Genomic DNA, 18582 nt, shown 5'->3' with positions numbered 1-18582 from the left:
TAAAAACATACCTGTGGCTGTACCCAAGCATGGTGGCACTGAACGATAATAAAATTTGGCTGCTCAAATTAAGACCCAGCTGTTGTAACGGCTTCTCTAAGTACCGTTTTCTCATCATGGTAAAACGGCGGCAAAATATCAAGAAATTATCTATTGTTTCCGGTTCCCCGCAGAATGCGCAGACAGGAGAAAGCGCCAAACCAGACCTGTGCATATAGAAATTTAGGGGCGGAATACGACAGCGTAGCCTGGTTAGAGAGACCTCAGTCTGCCTTGATTGACATGATTTCTTATTCAAGGAATACGTGAGACGCAGGTAGTCATCCGAGGATAAAATAGGTCCAGACTGCGTGCTTAATAAGGCACGCCGCCGAAATCGTGTTGCTGTTATGTACGCTATTACCGGGAGGATGGGCAATACAGGGCCGTTCAGAGAATCTTTGGCTAGTCTGTCAGCAACCTCATTGGCTGTCACATTGCTGTGTCCTGGTACCCACACTATATGTATGAGGCTCAAATGTGAGGGGAGTAATGAAAGAAAGGTGTTTAAAAGTGGCGGATCCATATTCGAAGAAAGCGACAAGCACAAGGAATAAGAGTCTGTAATTACAGCCACTGTTGAGTATGTTGGGTCTAGTTTGCGCAGAGCAAGCACCACCGCCAGCAACTCCGCCTGGAAAATTGGAGTAAAATCCGGAAGACGGACTGAAAAAGCCCAGTCTAAAAGCGGACAGTATATTCCAACGCCGGCTTTTTCATTAAATTGAGAAGCATCCGTTGCTATCGTTATGCTAACGGGAAGACTTTGTAAATGATCTTCTAATAATCCATTCAAAATGTGAGGTGATAAGTGTTTTGCATTATTTGGGAAAATGTCATCATAGACAATTTGAACCGACGATGCACTTACTTTTGTAGAAAGGATGTTAGAAAGGACTACGTGCAAAGGTTGTAACAGATTTTGCACTAGAATTACCTGCGGGGTATGAAACCGAGGCCATCCGACTCCAAAAAAGGAGTCCTGCTCGCAACCGAAAATTGATATGGAGCGGTGGAATTGGGATTCATATATTTTCAGATACGTCTGGACAGTCAAGAATTGTAATCTAGTTAACAACGGTGGTATTCGGGCTTCAAGGTATAATACATTATTAGCCACAAATTTGGGGAGCCCAAGGCATAATCTAAGCGCTTCCCGCTCTAAAAGAACAAGAGAACGAATTTTGTAAGCAGGTGAACCAGAAAATAACACAGATCCAAATTCTATAATTGGGCGGACATACATAACATAAATCATTAAAAGTGCGTCTCGCCGCATCCCAGACCTGTGCAATATCAGTGGTGCACATCCTGCATATTCTTTTCCTTCTTCCTACAGCCACAACTACACGAGGCAGCGGAGGTGGCTCAGCTACAGAGCCAGTGGCAGGCCCGTGCATTTACTTTTCCTTTTTCCTACAGCCACAACACGCCGGGGTGGTGCAGTGGTAAGACGCCCGAATACTGTGCCGGAGTTCCCGGGTTCGATTCCGAACGCGGCAGCTGCGTTTTGATGGAGGCGAAATGAATTGGCGTCCGTGTTGTTGTGGCTGTAGAGGAAGAAGGAACAGAAAATGCACGGACCTGCTACTGCCTCTGTAGCTGAACCACCTCCGCAGCCTCGTGCGGACAGAAGAAAAAATAGAGAAGAAAAAAAAAAAGAAGAGGAAGAGAAAGACGCGCGCCGCAACAGCCGTCGTCCGCCACCCAAGCGGTGGCGGGTGCACGGCCTACAACAGATAAAATTCGGTGGCATGGCTAGCCCCTGCCGCATGCGGCGTTGACCTACCGTCACAGCCCCGTAGGGCCAGGAACTGTGACCCCTAAATTTGCGTCATAAAACCACCTTGAGCAGCCACCTGGCACAATCATTGTTGCGAAAGCATTAGAAGCCTCACTGGGAGGGAAACGCGCGGTCCTAAAAAAGTGCGTCATAAAACGACCTTAAGCAGCAGCATCACTGGGAAGGGAACTTGCGTTGTTGTTGTTGTTGTTAAGTACTTTATTTTTCCTCCGCTGTAGGAGGCTCCCTACTCTCCGCCCCCGGCACGCAGGCCTATGGGACGGAGGCCGGGGCCTCCGCGACTAAAGACAGGCGAAGCGACATTGTTTCTTCGCGGCTTCAGCCACCAGGCGGATAGCTTGCTGCTGGTTGGCGGATGACTCGCTCCGCAGTAGCAGTTCCCAGGCTTCTCAACTATTTATGTTTTCCTTGGCGCCATGGGAATCAAGGTATTGCCAGATTATATGATCCAGAGTACCCCTTTCTCCGCAGGTTTCGCATTTATCGTCCACCTTTTCCTCCACTTGCGTGTGGAAAAGCCAGACGGGACTTGGAAAATGCCCAGCTTGTAGGCGCCGCCAAGTGACGGCCTCCTTGTTATTTAGCGTTCGGTCAGGTGGTGGCAGGGACGTTTTGCTCAGTCTATAGTGTTCTAAGATTTCCTTATATGTTTGCCGCCTCTCGTCCATCCCATCCAAGTTTTATCTCCTTGATCCCATCGCAATCAGGCGGCTCTACGGCTGCCCGGAAGTAGAGAGCTCGGGCTAGCTCGTGCGCCGCCTCGTTGCCGGGGGCGGATTCGTGCGCGGGGGTCCAAATAATTCGAATCCTTCTTCCAAGTTTTCCTTTCTCTAAAATTTTGGCTGCCTCTTTCGAGACCCTCCCTTTTCCAATCCTGCCAGGGTGGTGCAGTGGTAAGACGCCCGACCACTGCGCCGGAGTACCCGGGTTCGAACCCGACATCGGCGGCTGCTTTTCGATGGAGGCGAAACGGAGGCATCCGTGTGCTGTGCGATGTCAGCGCACGTTAAAGATCCCCGGTGGTCGAAATTACTCCGTAGTCCTCCTATACGGCTCCTCTTTCTCCCTTTCCACTTTCACTCCCACTTTCCTTCCTTCCCCTACGGTGCCGTTGAGGTGTCCACAGAAATCAAGTGAGACAGTTACCGCGCTTTTCCCTTCCTATAAATCAACCAATCCTCCCTTTTCCAAAGTTCCAGACAGCCATTTTGTTGTCACTAATAACTATGCTGGCTTCCGTTCCAAACGAAGAGGCGTCCGTGTGCTGTGCGATGTCAGCGCACGTTAAAGATCCCCAGGTGGTCGAAATTACTCCGTAGCCCTCCACTACGGCTCCTCTTTCTCCCTTTCCCCTTTCACCCCCATCTTCTTCCCTTCCCTTACGGCGCGGTTGAGGTGTCCGCAGAGAACAAGTGAGACAGTTACCGCGCCTTTACCTTCCTATAAATCAATCAATCAATCTGGCTTCCGTTCCAACGCAAGCGAGTGCGTTCCTTAATTCTTTTATTTTATCCGTTCCTTTATTTCTCCTCGGCCTCGTATAATAATAATAATAATAATAATAATAATAATAATAATAATAATAATAATAATAATAATAATAATAATAATAATAATAATAATAATAATAATAATAATAATAATAATAATAATAATAGTAATAATAATAATAATAATAATAATTGGTTGACAGGAAAGGAGAGTAGCAGTATCTGTCTTACCTTTTTCTGTAGAAACCTGAACCGCGCCGTAAAGGATGGGAGAGTAGAATGGGAAAGCGGAGAGAAAGAAAGATTCGCGTAGTGGAGGGCTTCGGAGTAATTTCGACCATCTGGAGTTATTCAACGTGCACTGACATCGCACAGCACACGGGCGCCTCTCCGTTTTCCTCCATCGAAATGCAGCCGTGCTGGTCAAATATTTCTGGAAATACCCCAAGGTGGAGTAGATTTGTAATGAGTGAGTAATTACTCATTGACACCCACCCAACCTAAATGCAGCCGCCGGCGGTTGGGATCGAACCTATAACTCGGGGACAACTTTCTGTGGCAATGGGGTGGAAGCTACGGAGCCGAAACGCACCAGCTCACTCCACACAAGAATATAGTGCCGCCAGAAATTTCGCAGTGCATGCTCTGGAATGTTATACCATTACGGAACTATTAAGCTTATTGTTATTTCAGGCTTAAATTACAGTACTAGCTGCGCGGCCTGTCGATAATCTCGCAAAGCGCAAGCGGCGTACGCGGGGCCGGGTGGTGTTGGTGGGATGCGACTGCCGCCTTTCTCTGCCCATTTCTGCGCGCGTTCGTAACGCGCGTCTGCTTTTGACAGAGTACGTCATGCGCGTTGCCGAAACCGCAGCTGAGGCCAGGTACTCGGAACTACATGGCGTAGTAACATAGCTAGGAAAGCCCCGCCCTCGTAGCTTTGGTTCCATTGCCACAGAGAGTTGTTCCCGACTAGGTACTCCAGCACAATCTGGTCCGGCATCTTAACCACCAGTACTGCACCAACGTGGCGGAGCCTCCTAGACAGACGCCAACGTTGCTAAATCAACTAATATTTTGGACAAATCCGCCCGTCGGGTCGACTCCAGTACAGCTAGCCACGCTGTCCAAGCCTTGCTCACTTAGGCAGAATGAAAGTATATGGCATATGGCATATGTGAGGTATAAATATATAACGTACTCCGAAGCGACTCTGGAACGCGGCTGCGGAGGAATGCGAATTAATCTAAACTCCCTGGCGACTTTTTTTAAGGTTCTGAACGTTGCACTAATATGGCATGCTTGCTGTCGCGCTGAATCGCACAATATGACCTACAACGTACAGTAGCGTGGCCGCAGCATTTCCCGGAAGCAACTTACAGTCGACAAGCGGAGCCACTGTAAACGACGGGAATTCGGGATTGGCCTCCTAGATGTCAGCATTTTCCCCTGCGTCATCGACTCTCAGCAGTATATATCAGTGTTCCATGCGGTTAAATCATGGCATCGCATCAATACGAGGCGCCCGCATGACGATATCTCTGTGACAACGCAAGGATCGTGGCACATTTGAGCCTGTTTACTGTCATTGGTGCTTATCACGCCCCCATCTTGCGCCCTTGAAGCAAATTTGGGGGCACGCCAGCTTTGCGTTCCCCACGCGGCGCGATTTTCATGTTTCATACGTTTCATATACCGGGTGTCCCAGCTAACTTGAACCAAGGGTTAAAAAATCATATATTTGAGGTAGGTCAGTGAAACCAATTGCATGCAACTGCCAGCCTGTTTGCGCACTACAGGCAATTTTTTGTTTTGCAATTACTTAATTAGCTAATTATGTTAATTTTTCTAATTTATTAAATATCGAGTTTAGACCAAAAATGTGAATTGGAAAGTTGTAGAGCACCTTCAGAAACCCCCATTCCATTAATTGCGATAAAGAAAGTCTCACGTGTATCTTTTTTTCCGGGCTCAGAAGAAAGCCCGCGAAATACAAATAATACCACGTGACTAGCGCATTTGTGCGCCGCGATTGTGGTGCTCTCAGTCGTGGTTTGAGCGAACGAAATCAGCTGCGGCCGTGACCCGATGGTCCCGTTGCAGCGGCAGGCAGAAATGTTGGCGATGGTTCGAGCGAGCTCGAGCTCGCCCGTCGCCATCGCGATTTTGGCCAGACCTGCGCACCGCAGCATGCCGCAGCAGCCTACATCACGCCAGGCGGATGACGATAAAGAACCGGCAAATGAAGGTGCAGCGCTAATGTTAGTCGAGTCACATGATGTCATCTCGCCTCTTTACCCAAGCATGTATGCGCAGATTCAGTGGCTGATACCTTATTTCTCATCCGTTTGTCGTGACGTTCGCTGATGGGAGAGAAGGAGGTCTTGTTAGAATATCGGTGGTGTCGGCTCGCCGCTCTCGCTGCTACTGCACCGTCACGTGGGCCGGCTGTCTGACGCGGGCGAAAAAGCCATCGCAGGCATATCGGCCTGCCACTTTAACGGGGCCAAGAAGACACGGCCGCAGCTAATTTCGCTCGCTCAAACCACGACTGAGAGCACCACAATCGCGGCGCACAAATGCACTAGTCACGTGGTATTATTTGTATTTCGCGGGCTTTCTTCTGAGCCCGGAAAAAAAGATACACGTGAGACTTTCTTTATCGCAATTAATGAAATGGGGGTTTCTCAAGGTGCTCTACAACTTTTCAATTCACATTTTTGGTCTAAACTCGATATTTAATAAATTAGAAAAATTAACATAATTAGCTAATTAAGTAATTGCAAAACAAAAACTTGCCTGTAGTGCGCAAACAGGCTGGCAGTTGCATGAAATTGGTTTCACTGACCTACCTCAAATATATTATTTTTTAACCCTTGGTTCAAGTTAGCTGGGACACCCGGTATATGCGGTCAAGGCATTGCGTTGAGGAGACGATGTGGAGGATGCAAGTAACTGCCAGAGCAGCGGAATCCTTTCCGTTTACACCGTTCATCCTGGGAAAGCACCGCGAAACACTCGCATGATGGTAAGTCATACTGAGCGCGGTAGTATGTGACGGACATCTTTCTTCATTAGGACACGGTCGATCTTTTCGGGCTGCTTCTACCACGCTTGCTGCCAATAATAATAATAATAATAATAATAATAATAATAATAATAATAATAATAATAATAATAATAATAATTGGTTCACAGGAAGGGAAAGGCGCAGTATCTGTCACACTTGTGTCTGTGGACACTTGAATCACGCCGTAAGGGAAGGGAGGAAGGTGGGAGTTAAAGTGGAAGGAGAGAAAGAGGAGCAGTGGTGGAGGGCTACGGAGTAATTTCGATCACCTGGGGATATTTAACGTGCGCTGACATCGCACAGCACACGGACGCCTCTTCGTTTCGCCTCCGTCGAAACGCAGCCGCCGAGGTCGGGTTCGAGCCCGGGTATTCCGGATAGTAGTCGGGCGTCTTACCACTGTACCACACCGGCGGGGCTGTCAACCAGCCGTTTTTGGGACACCATACATTAATAAATTACTTCTGAAGAGCTTTCCGTTTGCGCCTCCGGCAAAATCATTTGCTACAGAAGTTGACAGCAAATGTTCCTTCAAATGAGGCTGAATTCACGAAAAACTCACCGAGACGACCTCCATCGTGTTTGGAGCGATTGAACGCTCGAGCAGGTGACATATAGGTGCATTGATTTTGAGAACGTCGCTATAGCCGACTTATTTGCAGGGGCAAGGTATCATAAGAAGAAATGGTAGGAATAACTAAATAAACAATTTATATTATCATGTTCATGCGTAAAACCGGACTAACCGTTCAAATCTAGCGTGCTTTCCCGCCTGAACGGGTGCTGCAAATTTTAGTTGACCATCGCTTTGACTATCTCGATTGAATGCTCCTTACAGGATAACTATGAGTTAAACTAATAAAAAAAAGGGGAGCTTTGAGCACTTTGAGTAGCTTACACCTGACACTCGTGGAACGCGCCGTGCGTTTTTATCATGCTGTCCTCATAACAGTTACATTCACTTTAAACTTAGGTGCTTTTAACCACAGGGTGATCAACATTCAAATGTCACTCTGAGATTGAATTTGTTATGTACTCGCTTAGTGAATGACCGTGGTTGTAATTACATCGCATAGCATTAATAAGCATCGTCATGATTACGTCTGTTGAACGCAAGAGGGCATTGAGTACTGTTTACTTTCGGGTAGCATGTGCGGTTGTCGGAGCGAAGTACGATTAGGAGCAAAAGTTTGGTACAACCGTAAAGTATTGCAGTGAATTGCCACCTACCACTCTTATCGCAAGTTTTTCTTGATACCAGCTTGGAACACCTTATAACGCCTTTTTCCAGTCGTTTCCTTGTCTGAAATGCATATTACCGAGGGTGTAGCTGTGTAGCATATCCTACATTGCTGTTTTCTGTAATTTTTGTTGGAAGTTTGTAATTCATGATACCTTCAGTAGGCAAGCATGGATGTACTAGAAGTGGCAAAGCTTAAATTCTCCTCGTTTCAATCCTGCTTTATTCGCATTCCCAAAGAATGGGCGAGGCACCAATCTCGCAATGTAAGTTGCTTGATGTGCTGTGTTGTCGACCTCTTGTAAGTAGCGCTCACTGAAAGCGTATGCGTGTCACGTATCTCGGTTCTTTTTTTGTCCTTAGCGCTTAGTCTTTTGTCCATTGCACACAGAATTACATTGAGAAATCGACTTATTGACAAGTTCTAGAGGGAACAGAACCTGCTCTGTCATTTTCCTAGTCGGCAGAAGAGACAGGTTTACGTGAATGTCCGGTGCAGTTTGCCGTCAGGCATTTGATTTGTTTTGTTCGGAAAAATATAGAAGTGTTTAATGTGAGAGCGAGTGCCACTAGGTCCTTTTTCTATGTTATTTCTATGTTATGCAATCTGACTCGTGGGCATGTTATTAATGCAGAAGCCTATAAACACACGCCCTTACTGGTTCACACCATTCACTAGTAGATGAGGTCCCATCTGCCAGTGAGACGGGACTAGTGCTTTATCTTCGCAGTGAATGCAGCAGAACTTAATAGGAAAATGTAATGAGCATGCTGCAGTGGAGCATTCTTCCCCTTTGCAAAGAAAAATCAGTGAGCCAGAGAAGAAACTACCCTTTTGATAAAAGCTGTGATCTTGGCGTTGGAAGTTATCAAGGTGTCATTCCTTCCTGTTTGTGAGGGAACCTCTGATAACATATAGTAAGCTCTTCGGAGTGTCTTTATTAGGAAACTTGCGAACTAACAGTCCTTCTTAATAGGTTACATGTGAATGGATCTACCTGTTCCAGTTGTGCTGCTTATCTGCATTCTCAGGTTAACTACACAAATAATTTGTTTATTTCATGCATATCTTGTGGACTCACCATTGGTCCAATGGCTTTGGCGTTCCGGTGCTAATCCCAAGGACTCTGGTTCGATCCTGGCTGTAGCGGCTATGTTTTGCTGGACACAATATTCAAGAATAGCTGTGTACTGTACGGTGTCAGCGTACTTCAAAGAACTATTAACCTGAAACTCCCCACCACATCGTCATCATAGCCCATGCTTCACTTGAATACTTTGAACCTTACAATTTACATTTACATATAATGTGACCTTTTCAGACGCTAAATCCTTATTCAAGGACTGTTCGTTCAAAGCATTTAAAATGCTAAGGCTCACCATACAAACGCATGTCTTCTACACTAAAGACATCATTGTTGCAAGAACCGTGCTGCATTGCTATATTGATATTCATGTGCATGCATGTGGCGAAAGATTTTTAAATTATTTTCTTATTTTCCAGAGCAACGTTATTGTTTACAAATTATGTTCTGCTCAAACGAAGTTCAGCATATATGTCTCATGGAGCCGACAGACGACATATGGTGACAACATAGAGATAAATGGTGATTTTGCAACATTGTATGGCTTCTGTGATGGAGAAGAAGTGAGTACACACTGCTGATGCAGGATTTGTTGAAATCATTCACCTTTTAGCTTGGTACCTCAGGCTAGGAGTTAATTGCCTTTTATCAGGTTTTCCATATTTGAATTAAGGTAAGACTAATGTTGACTGATATGTTATGAATTTTAACACTTTCTGAGGGCAAAGCTGGCTATCTAGCTTGCTTGTTTGTTGTTAATCTTTAAAACCTTTTGAGCCTAATTTGTTTACCAGTTTATTATATTCAGAAGTTTTTATGTCATTGCAAGGTTTGTTTTGCAGCCAAAAGTGCCCAGCCTTGTAACCTGAAAACTACCTCCTGTCAGAGCCATAATCGGGATTTTTTGCTCGGAACGTTGATGTAAACAGTGCCAACTCTGAATCGTGATTTCATGGAGAACGGGGCCATTAATGGTCTTATGTTAAAATATGGTCCGTTGGTGCACCATTGTCAGCTTGCTGGCACTTTAAGCTAGTGGGACAGGTGTGTACTGCTACCATATAATGGGTTAATCTACATAAACTTTGGATGATCACCTGCTGCTTTCAGAAGTGTGTAAAAAGAGAGGCCTTTGACAGCACTTTTCTTTTATCCCCTAGTCTATAGTTTATTGTTGTGCCCTTTCAACAGCCATCTCAGAGCCATCTCGAAGTCGCGAGTTTGTACATTAGAGAGCACCCACCTCATTTTGTGTTGGGGAAGAATGCAAGAATGTTGTTAGGTGTCTTGCAGAGAAACTTACCCAAAGCTCTCTGCTAATGGCCAATTCTTCTGTGTAAATTGCAATCTGAAATATATTTTGCAACGTTCTGTATTGTTGCAGCCGTAGCATACATCATGAAAGCTTGAATTGGAGCTAAATATGTCATGTATTTTCTCGTTTTTCATTTTCAGGAACTATTTTAGCTGTATGTTGCACGGAACACTTTCATATTTGTATAACACACTTAGACCATGGTGCAGGGCTCTTATATATTGTTGGATAATGTAGGTAAAAAAAAAAAAAAGGAGACTGCCAACAACTTTATCATTGCTGCTACATACAACTGTTTACAACATACTAGTAATATCAGAATGGACACTGTTTAGGTCACGCAAGCTTAACCAGGAGCCCATGCCAGATGCTCAATTAAAATAACTAGCAAACAGCTTCTGTTGTTATTATTATTTCGGAATTTCTTGTACAAGTTTCCATACCATCATGATACCAAGCGTGCTAAGATGATAGGAAAAGAAATGGCCCCATTGACATTGTGTTGCTCACTAGTACAAAAAACCTTGCTGAAATGTGCAAGAAAAACGCTTATATTCTTGTTTTAAGCCGGTGGCTAGACATGGTTTATAGAGACAAGCGTCAGCCCGTGACGTCAGTGGAGATGCGGCGGCGCTGGCGACAGCAGTGACTTTCGTGGTGTAGGCAAAAGCCCGAACCGTTTGCATTGGATGCGCGGCGCTTGCTGCATTTTCGGGCATTATTCCCAATATTTCTGCAAGCTGTGGTGAGGTTGATTGCGCCATGAGGCACAAAAAGCAAAATGGCACGTGTTTTAACATGTTTCTTGCGGTCAGATAAAGATGAGAGCGAAGGGCAGCGGCGTTGAGCGCGGCAAGTAGACTTTGGTGACGGATTACCTTCGCGGCTAACGTGCTTTGCACTTCTGCACTGCAACTAGATGAGTTTGTTTGCAACCCTTAATTGTCGTGATGACTTTTTGGCGGCACGACGAAGAGCGCAATAACAATAAACGCCTGCAGCTCGAGCCCGTTTTGACATACTATCAAGTCATAAGGAGTTTAGACGCAATATTTCGTGTGCGTATGATCCCGTAGGGAAGCTGCACTAGTTCCATTCGCCTGCAGTATTGCCCGTGCATGCATTCACACAGAAAAAGACACAAAAGCTGCTGCGAAGGTAATTGCAATTACCTTGAGTGGTCACTCCAGAGCGATATTGCCGATATAACAGGCCTGCGGACTTAATTGTGAAGTGTAGCTTTTCTTTGTTTTTCTTTCAAGAGTTTCAAGTGACTTTTCATCACCGGTTCTATAGTAACATCGTTATGATCTGGGCAGTCCCGCAGCGTTATTTCTTATAGTCTTAAATTTTTTTTTTGAAGTTCATTAAGATCTTGACGAATGCACGAATTAAATATCCACGTACAACGCAGCTCTGGTCGAGCAGGATATTTAAGTATATACGGTACATGGAGTTTAATGTCCCAAAGTGGAATCGGCTATGAGGGGTGTAAAATAAGCATAATAGATGACGCGCATTCGAATAAAAAATTTCCAAGTATATTAAAAAACATCAGCAGATCGCGAAAATTTCGCTGCAAGCGATCGTGGAGAACGTTAATTTGCATCTGCACTCATGCGTCTCTCCTAGAGAGCAAAGAGAAAAAAATGAGAGCATTAATTCTCACAGGCCTTCATGTATATATTAACCTCTGAATGACCTTGGCTACGTATGTAAGATGGGACGGACGTCAAACGTCTTTTTTATCGAGCAGGCGAAAACAAGTTGGCAGCGCGCTATGCGAATATGTTACAATTACTAAAAGATTGAGTTCTTATTAAATATGAAATTCTATGACTTAAGTTGGCGGTAAAGTGAGCTAGAAATGTAATTTCTAGTTCACTATATATAGTTGCTGATAATATTGTTCCTTAAGTGAAAGTGCTTGAAGCAGCTAGAAAGGCGCGCAGTCAAAAGAGTCGGCATTTGAAAACACGTGCACTTCCAGTCATTCACATTGTCGTCTTTGCATGCGCTAGGAATAGGCCCTGGAGTTGAGCAATGTTGATTATTAGTCTTTCTTATACATTGCACTTTCCCGTTTTAATTTAACTTGATCACGCACTGCAGTCGCCTACGCACCGTAGCCGCGCACGGATAAGGAAGCCAATGCAGCGCTCTTCGCTGGGTAATTCCAGAAGTGATCGGCTGATAACGTGCTGCAATACTCTCCAGGCATAAACCAAACTATTTCTACGCAGAAGCGAAGCATATGCTTCAGAATATTCGCACGTGCAAACTGCTTTCGAAGGCATTCGTCGCTTGGCGCAGTGTAGGCACGCTGCGCTTTTGCCTACACCCCATGTCGTTGCCAATCGCAGCGCCACCTTTGTTTACAAACATGACGCTTGCCTATAGGAAAATTAAAGTACAATAATGTACTGTTTTCATTCTGTTCCCATTACAAGTTACTGTTTTGCTTTTGCTATGAACAAGGCATCCAGAAAATTGCATTCATGGTAGGTGCAAATGGTGCACTGCTATCTTTCCTTTCTTTGCCTTTTAATTTTCTAGCTGTTTGGCTGTGGGCAGTAAACATCTGTTGTAGTGGCTGAAGTGGCCACATTGACATTTGACGCTGACTTTTGAGGTGCTTTTTCTGGAGACTCCAATATTACGAACAAGATGAGTGATGTGTGAAATTATCTGCAGGGCCCTTTAAATATGATACTTACGGAATGTGCTGAGGGATTTTTTGCAAAATGTATTTAAGTAGCATACAATTTGGGATGTAAACATGGCATAAGATTCATACACTTAACATTCTTGCCACAGCCCACTGCAGTGGTTAGGGCACTAGACTTCTGTGCCCAAAGATGCAGGATCGAACCCCGGCCGCAGTGGCTGCTTTTTGATGGAGGCGAAAAGCAAGACGCCCGTGTGCGGTACATGTCAGTGCACGTTAAAGAACACCAGGTGGTTGAAATTTCCGGAGCCCTCCACTACGGCGTCTCTCATAGCCTGAGTTGCTTTGGGACATAAAACCCCATAAACGGTACCAAACCAAACCTTCTTGCCACCTTTTATATATGAGGCTTATGTCTTGCAGCTTCTATTAAAACTTTGAGTCAGGTATAATAAAAAGTCGTACTTTTAGTTTTTATTTCCTGAAAATTTGGCATACTTCTGTTCATTCAAGCAAGTGTCGCTTTTTTCTCCCCATTGATTATTATTTTTGACGAGTGAATTACTGGCTTTTTTAATGTGGCCAGCCTGTGTGGTCGAAAGCCACTTAGAATGTAACGCAACATTTTCGTCAGCATGAACAAGTTATTTACTTAACAAGCAATTAATACTACTTGGCATGTGCTTATAGGAAGAATTGATATTTTCATGATAAGAGTAACTCAGCTTGAAAGAGAAAGCCAGCAGACAGATATGCTTAAGCCAGAGGTGAACATGCTATTCTTTTGTTGTCACACTGGGTAGAGCGGGAAGGTAGAGGCGCATCAAGTGGTTGTCTGCATATTGATAGCGGTGATGGAACTCCCACTCGAAGGTCACAGTAGCCAAAACATTCATGACACTTTTCACTTTTCATGACACTTATGCACAGCTTCACGCTAGTGTCCTACAGGTAGATGATAAAATTAACCAACTAAGTACTCTAAGTGAGTGATGATAGTCTACTAATAATACTTAGCTAGTAGGCTGCAAGGAGGAATGCTTCCCAGTCTGAAGAGCCTGGTAAGCTAGCAGATTTGTTTGTCAAGTCACACAGCATGCTGCTTATTCAACAATATTTCTGTCGTATCATACGCTTGGCTTCTCTACTTGCTCAATTTTCAACTTTGATTCAGTGTTGCTCGTATCAAACAGCCAGGTGGCTACGCCTTGCATGCCAAGAGTACTGACATCTCTCCACTATGACCAAACTTCAGAAACTGAATTTGGCATATTTTTATTGTTTTTTTCTTATTTTCCAGTTTAAATAGAAAAGTTCAGCCCCTAAGTATACAAATCTATTTTATGTAATGCAAGTGCTGTTTGATGGTTGGGATATGCCACCTTTTGGATATGCCTCAACTTTTGCCGATTAGTTGTGCCTTAGCGGAGTGTGCACATTAACTGAAGTTGTGCAAAGCTTGATTATGAGCATTTGTTGCTGTCACATGCTGCAGGCATTACTTCTGAAACGAGTGCTACTCTTTGTTAAGGCCATTGTTATGAGGCGACATGTATTTTGTGCTGCATTTTAATCAATGAAAGAAAATAATGGCGTTGATTATGTCCAAATGGCAAACACCTTTTGCTGTTTACCCTGCTAGCATTCATTTTCCCTCCCTATGTTAATAACAATTTAGTTGCTGAGTACAGTGGAAAATTAGGAGAAATATCTGAATAGCATATCTGAATGCACATCGTGAGTGCACACTTTGGCCTTTTGCCAAATGGCGGCATGGAAGTTGCGTGGAGCCTGCAATTTCACGGCTTTGAGTTTTTACAAAGGATACTTTTGAGCTTTTTTTATGTAAGTTCTTCCAAGGGCATGTTTATGCGATATTGAGATGGGAAGGGAGGGCTCCGTGCCCTGCACCATGACGGGGTACTGCTTTTCTGTTGTGAAGCTTGTAGTGTTGTCAGTTTAAAGGCGGCAAATTAGTGAACTCTGCGTACAAATGAACATACAAACGTTCAACAATTTTGCTGAGCTCTGGACCTCCTGATTACTGATTTCACACTAGTATGATAATTTTCTTAAATGCCATGGGCTGCCATCCAACACAGTGGTTTCCAGGAACCCTGCAAATTATGCTTTAATGAATAAAATGAATATCAGAAAATATCTGAGTGATTGATATTTAAATTAATAGATTTTTAGGGCCTTCAGTGAGACCAAAGAAAAGTAGAATGGCACCTCAACTCATGCTAGATACTGTCTTAATATTTTTTTTAAAATTCACAGGTGGCAGTGGAAAGACTGGAAGATGTCCACAATGCAGAAGAGGTCAAGATAAAAACTTCAAATTACAGGGACTATGAAAAGCTTGTGAGCATTTTTTTTTTGCTTCCAGATACATTGGACTTCTGGGGAAAAGAAAGAAAAGACACTGCATTGTTAAATTTTGTGAAATTTGACAGTATGTTTGGGCATTATATGACAGTTCCTGATAAAGCAGATGAATAATGGGAGGTGCGTTTGGTTTAGCTTACTGCCTCCTGCTTAGCAGATTGTACTTTTAAAGAACGCTCTTATATGTAACCATACTCAGCGTTGACAATTGATCTCAATGTTTTCCATAAGGCTTAAAGCAAAAGCTTTCCTTGCCTCATGAGTAATGTGAGCAGAAAGGGATGCCAAATATACAATATGATTTCGTGTCAAAATTGTGATACAGCTGTTCTTGTGGCGCATTCGGTTAGGGGGACGAGAGCAGAGACACCGAGCATTGCAGAGCAGTACAGGAGCACGCCGAGCGAGAGTGTAACTATCCTCCCACGTGAACGCTCTCAGCGTGTCGAGAGCAGTGTGCCACGACCACGTGGCCGCACTTCTCTTCCCAGCATTCTCCGCCTGCCCGCAGTGGCGACAGTTGAAACCCGAGGAGAGGCCAACGCTCCGTGAAGAACTGCTTGTTTTGTATTCCTTTGTTCTCATAGCACGGCGATTTGCCTCCTTTGGCCCTTTTGACACCAGAAGCGACTCTCAAACATGCATACAGCACCTAAGCAATGTTTTCCGGTCCCGACGTAAATTCACTTGAATTCGAAGAGCTCGCTGAGCGCCGACGCTTTGCAGCCGCCATTTTGAGTGTCGCCAACTTGAGTGTCGCCAACTTGAGAGAAAAAAACATAAGCGCGATTATGACGCTTTATGCTATGTGACTTCCTCTACACTCGCTTTAAACGAGAGAGCAGCCGGGAGTGCACTCGGCTGCTCTCAGTGGAGGAATAGCCTTCCTCCTCTACCATTGGAAGCCAGTGATTCTACTCCTGCTCTCCCACTGAAGTGCGCCCGCTTGTCTGAGAGTACTTTCGAAGTGCTCTCAAGTGCACCTGCTCTCCCACTCGAATTCGCCATTAGTGCAGCATTCAAGGTGGTGTGATACCATTTTGCTTCCCATGATGACATGCTTAGCTTCATTTATATGCGGCAATTGTAAGAGGTGTCCACCGAGAAATGAGACAGACAACAAACCTTACCTTTCCTCAAAATCAACCAATTTTCATTTTGGGGAAGGCACACTTTGCCAAACTCTCTGCTAGTATCTCAGTGCTAAGCTATGCCAAACGGTGCTTTCGCATGTCTTAACTAGTGTAAGTGGAGTTTAGGCTCGGCTAATTTTTTAGCTCCCATAATAAGCGTTCTCACTGTGTGATTTTTTTTTGCATGATTTGGTTAGACTGAGGCCATTGTTACTTAATTTTTTAAGGCATCATCTTATTTCGCTCTTGGGTTTAGTACTCATAGCAAATATTTGATGCTGTTTTTTTTTGAAGTGATAGAAAAGGCATACATTCAATTTGTCTTCCTGGGCAGGGGAAAAAAAAAAGTCTATTAAAGTAATCAGTGGCGTCTGCGGCCCCTATAAAGGACTATTTACGAGATTTGATCAATTGGAAGTTTATTGCATCCTACAGATGTTTTGCCAATGGTGGCTTGATTAATATTGTCGAGCTATTGTAGGGTTATATGCAGTTCTAGTATGTGCACATTGTTGAGGGCACCTTTCTGGAAGGAACCACTGTTGCTTCACTTGCACCTTTATACGTAGTCACCCTTTATGAGAGTAAAAAAGAGCTGATCGCCCTCTATCAGCACACAGCAAATAGTTGTCAGTGCTCATGAGTTTTTTTCATCGACAAATGGCATCCGTGATTCACCTTCATTGAAAAACTTGGGATTTGGAAGCTAGTTAAGGTGCCCTTATCAAACCACACCATGCTTTGTCATCTGCAAATCTTTCTGGTGGTTATCACAAAAAACAGTGATTGCAAGGTAGATCTTACCTTGGCAGAGTGAAATTATGAAGTGATGCCCGCTATTCTCTGTGCTGTGGTCTGTCCTTGCATAGCACTGCAGCATTTGTTTGAAAGGGCTTATGCTTGGCCACATCCCAAATGTAAGCCAAGACTTCGCTCACTGATGTTAGGCCTTCGTAAGTGGTCTTAATCTGCCTCTGTCAGTCTTGAATGCTGGAGGAAAGTTGTGGCTGCCTTGAAGAGATGCATGCACAGAAGCTCTTAGGATCGTCATCACCAAATGTTGCTCTCAGAACTAACTACAATTGCGTAAAAGTTCAGCCCATTAGAGTGTTTATATTAGAAGGTTCTCAGTTTTGCTAATGAGGTGTGCAGATGCTGAAGCCTTCTAGGCACCTCTGGTTATCTGAGTGTGAACGATCTTTATGGTGTGTCTGCATAGAAAGGTATTGTCCACAAATTTACAGTGAAATGATCAGCTTTGGTTCTTTTCTTGCTCAAGTCATTTCATCTTGAATAGGTGGGTATAACAAGACAGGACTCAGATGCTCATGATCAGTATTTTCTGTGTTTCATCTTTTATGCACCATGTTATGTTGACTTCCAGCATTTGTATGCTGAAGACATTCGTTCGTAGTTTGTAGTACTTTTTTCTTTTTTTTACAGTGGCTGCTTATGAGAAACTACATTCCTGATAGCTTGGCATGAAAAGGGGATGTATATGGAAGAAGAAAATGTAAAAGTTGAGACAGATTTCTTAGCCCCTTTTTACCACGTTTTTTTAAGGCAACATGGTGGTGTTTTTATTGTAAGCAGGTCTTGCTGCTTTACACTCTGTCCCTCGTGCACCATTGGACAGAGACATATACAATAAATGCCATCCCATGCTTTATTTTAGGTCATCTCATTCATTAGGCATGCTATAGGTGACAACTTGTTGCTGTTGGTTGAAGCTAAATAATATGCTGCCACTTTTTTGTGTGACGCACTTTGTGTGACGCACTCTACTAACACTATTTAAAATATTAAATTAACCATTATTAAATTAATTATACGTGATTGAATTAAATATTAATTTAGGTGAATAAAATATCACAGTGAAATGTGTCTCAAACACCATATTGTTGTGCCTGAAGAATGTCGTCTGAATAATTTTTGTCAGCACTATATCCGCTGGAAGCTTATGGTTGCTGCTATAGCAAAGCTATGCATTGTCTCATGTTTTGGTCAACATACTGTAGCAATAATTGCTGCTGTAACTAAATTCATGTCATGTTTTGGTCAAAGTATTTCAGCAGTAAGCTTCATGTTTTAAAACAGTGTAAATTAACCAGTAATTTCTTTTCTTTCACTGTTTTTTGTTTAGCCATAAACAGCACCTTTGCTTTTTTTATTCATTTGGTTCAACTTTGTTCCAGGCTGAGTGTGCCACGTTTCTCGAAAATGTGTTGTTGAATCAAGTTCGCATAGTCTGGAGCGGTATGAAATTTCCTGTGTGGACGGCATCGCTGTCTCCGGTTTTTGTAAATATTGGTGAGTTTGCTTTTCTTGATAAACTTTTATTGCTTAACCC

General features: G+C 43.8%; 1 protein-coding gene across 1 annotated transcript in view; it reads left to right on the top strand.

The window, feature by feature from the left end:
* Positions 1-7394: 7394 nt before the first annotated feature.
* LOC146199477 (peroxisomal ATPase PEX1-like) overlaps positions 7395-18582 on the top strand; it is an 85859-nt gene continuing 74671 nt past the window's right edge. The window contains exons 1-4 of the mRNA XM_084594958.1: positions 7395-7909; positions 9148-9291; positions 14992-15075; positions 18428-18542. Of these exons, the coding sequence (XP_084451084.1) occupies positions 7814-7909; positions 9148-9291; positions 14992-15075; positions 18428-18542 (439 nt within the window). The 5' untranslated portion in view covers positions 7395-7813. The remainder of the gene's footprint in view (positions 7910-9147; positions 9292-14991; positions 15076-18427; positions 18543-18582) is intronic.

The sequence above is a fragment of the Amblyomma maculatum genome, chromosome 2 (assembly GCF_055883805.1).
Source record: "Amblyomma maculatum isolate TAMU_Amacu chromosome 2, ASM5588380v1, whole genome shotgun sequence".
Classification (NCBI taxonomy): Eukaryota; Metazoa; Arthropoda; class Arachnida; order Ixodida; family Ixodidae; genus Amblyomma; species Amblyomma maculatum.
The sequence above is the reverse complement of the archived record's forward strand: the minus strand, read 5'-3'. Positions and strand labels throughout refer to the sequence as shown.